Genomic DNA, 3,050 nt, shown 5'->3' on the forward strand with positions numbered 1-3,050 from the left:
AGAAAATCTGAAAATTTGAGTTTTTAGTGGGGAGAAGAGAAAAGGAAAAGAAAAGGCAGAAAAACAGATAAGAAAGAAGAAGAAAACCTCACTTGAAGAAGCTTGGGGAGGTCGTCGATCGGGGGGGGGGGGGGGGGGGTTGCTAATTAGGAGGTCGTCGGTAATGGGGAGGTCACGATTAGGACTTTTTTAGCGGTGAAATTTTGGCTCAATTGTAGAGCTGAAGGGTGAAAAAATAAAATTGTCGGTATGTGGAGTGAATGTTATGAACACCTAACGGAAGAGGAAAGAACGAAGTGGAAGGGGTATTATTCACGCAGACCTTTAGCAGCGACTCAATCGTATTAGCAACGACGGTGAAGTAATGACGACACGTGTCGGGAGGGAAGTTTTGGCGCCATCTATTTAGACTATTAGCAGCGACATCGTCGTCGCCACTATTGGTATTGTACACAACGAGGGTCCTAGCCATTGGATTCGCAACAAAATCAAAAGATAGGATGTAATCTTGGCTTTTCGCACGGATCGAGGTCGAAGAGTATTAGCGGTGACAATCATTATTAGCAGCGACAACCAATACGATTGATGGTTGTCGCCGCTAATAGTTGTTATTCTTGTAATGCATGGTAACTTAACCACCAACAATTCGTAGAGATTCAACCCTAGAACAGTTGCATTAGCACTCAATGTAAGGGTTTTATGGTTAATTTGAGTTGGTTTTTTATGCTTTAATTATCTGTTGATAGATTTAATGGTGGGTAACGATTTAGGTGTTGTTCATAATGTTTTTAATAACAAATGAAACCCATCACATAAGTGATCAGCTAGCCAAGACTTTGGCTAATGCCCGTCGCAATGAGTTCCATGAACCAACTATATTCAAATATTTAGCAAAAACCATATATGGGTATAAATGAGATATATAAAAGATAAGATATTAGGATAAACATATTGATAGATCTTTTCCCCTCTAATCCTATTTGTAATTTTTGGTGCCTCCTCAGCTCCTCTCTCTTTAGCCACAATGGATATTTATGCTTACTATCATATAAAACATGAAAAATTTCTTTTAAACATATCTATTACTTGCAGCCAATTTAGGAATAATAAAGAGATACTAGTGACAAACAAAAATGAGATCGTATTGTTGATATTATATATGGTTCAAAAAGTCCATGCACATGTTACAAAAACCAGAAAATGCCTCTAAAACATGCGTAACTGGTGTATGAAAACTATGGATGTCTAACAAACTAAGATATTGAGAAGGGAAACTCTACTATGGATTAATCTCCTGAAAAGGTGATCTAAACCAACCTTCAATCCTTCAAGACCCACATCAAGAATTTGCAATCTCCTTAGTGTCACTTCCACATCAACATCTTTGGTTTCACCATTGCGCACATTCTTGTGGAGCAACGTGAGAGTCAATTCAATGGTTTCAACCTCGGTGAGGACCAATTGATCATGTTTGTGTGTGGATGTACGCTTGGACAACAACTTTGCTATCAGTTGAACCCCGTTATCACGCTTAGGCTTGGTTGACACAATGATCAAAATGGATCTGAACAAGGAGATAGTAAGTGCATTAGTTTCTTTAAGAACTTTGGAAACCAATGACACATGGTGATCAATATCTACAAAAAGAAATGAACATATTTTCTTTTCTAGATGTTTTAGTGTCCTGAGGCTCTTGGTTACAACCTTCTTTGCCATTTTCCGGAAGCATAGATACGCTGCAATTTTACTAGCAACTGTTGAATCGCTACCTTTCCTCCGTAAGGCCATTTGAAGGGCGTTCACGTTTTCCTTCATTAACATGATCATGTCTATAAGGGTGCTACATGTGTCTAGAAACCCAATGGACCACTCTAAGGCAGCTTCGACAAGGGTTTCATTTTGGTGGTGAGAAAGAGCTTGTTGGGTCTTTGGAGCCTGGACAAACTCATTCACGAAAACATGCAACTCTGCCAAACCAACTAAACTACTTTGAATGTTTTCAAACGAACCCACCAATTTTCCCGACGCTCTCAGCTCATTTATTTTCTTCTCGGTCTTAGTGCAAGATGGGTGGGTTAACCTAGAAGGCAAACTTATGGATCTGAAATGATTTATAGATGATGGGGCTCCCATGTTGATAATTTTGTTGATCGAAGTAAAATAAAATTCTAGGATCAGATGATGTTAATTAAGCTTGGTAAAGAAAGAAGAAGAATATTTATAGGGACGGAAGAAGTAACGAGGATGGAGGAGACATAAGTTAAAGATTGGCATTTATTAAACTATTTAGAAGGATATATCATGAGCTGTGATGTTTTTGCGTTGCCTCCCCAATCATCAACGGTACCTTTCACCTGCCCAAAATTCTGATCTTTATGTTGCAAAATTTTCTTACGTATATAGTTTTATATTACATCCAGTGGTGATGGGTGTATCCATAGGTATATATTCTATTTGAGGTATAATACGCATGATATAAAAGTAATAATAATGCAAACTAAAATACACATGTAAAATATTGATGATATTTAAAACCATCAATGGCTGGCATATCAGCCTTATGCCTTTTTATAGAACACAAAATCAAGAAACTGGATTTTAAAGGTAACATGAATTTTATTAATGGTAACATGAATCCAGGAGGACATCATGTACGGAGTTAAAGCAATCATTGAAATGTTAAGTACGTTCTCTGTATGTAACCAACTTCAGGATGGCATGTAGTAACCAACAATTATTGTAAATTACTTCTGCAACTTCATTGTGTGTTCCTTATATGAAGAAGGCCCTACTAATCTTAATAAACGGTATAATTTCGCTAGATTACAAATTATTTTTAGAGATTTTGATATCTAGCTAGTTCTACTTTTCATAATCGTTTTGTTTAAAATTTTCATTTAAGATATGACAAAAATATGATAATCACTTATGTAAGACTTAACTTTTTCATATTTAAGCAAGCCGTGTGGTTTTTCAATCTAGAGGTTCAATATGATAATAAAAACTCACATTTTTTGCATCAAGCTCCTCTCTCCGGTGTTCATCATTTC

The 3,050-nt window shown here is 36.7% G+C and overlaps 1 protein-coding gene across 1 annotated transcript; it reads right to left on the reverse strand.

Annotated features, from left to right (window-relative positions):
* Positions 1-1,245: 1,245 nt before the first annotated feature.
* Positions 1,246-2,133, reverse strand: LOC128125852 (uncharacterized). The gene has a single exon (XM_052769771.1). It carries the CDS (start codon positions 2,131-2,133, stop codon positions 1,246-1,248), a length of 888 nt encoding a protein of 295 aa, XP_052625731.1.
* Positions 2,134-3,050: the final 917 nt, after the last annotated feature.

Source organism: Lactuca sativa, chromosome 3 (genome assembly GCF_002870075.4).
Source record: "Lactuca sativa cultivar Salinas chromosome 3, Lsat_Salinas_v11, whole genome shotgun sequence".
Taxonomy (NCBI): domain Eukaryota; kingdom Viridiplantae; phylum Streptophyta; class Magnoliopsida; order Asterales; family Asteraceae; genus Lactuca; species Lactuca sativa.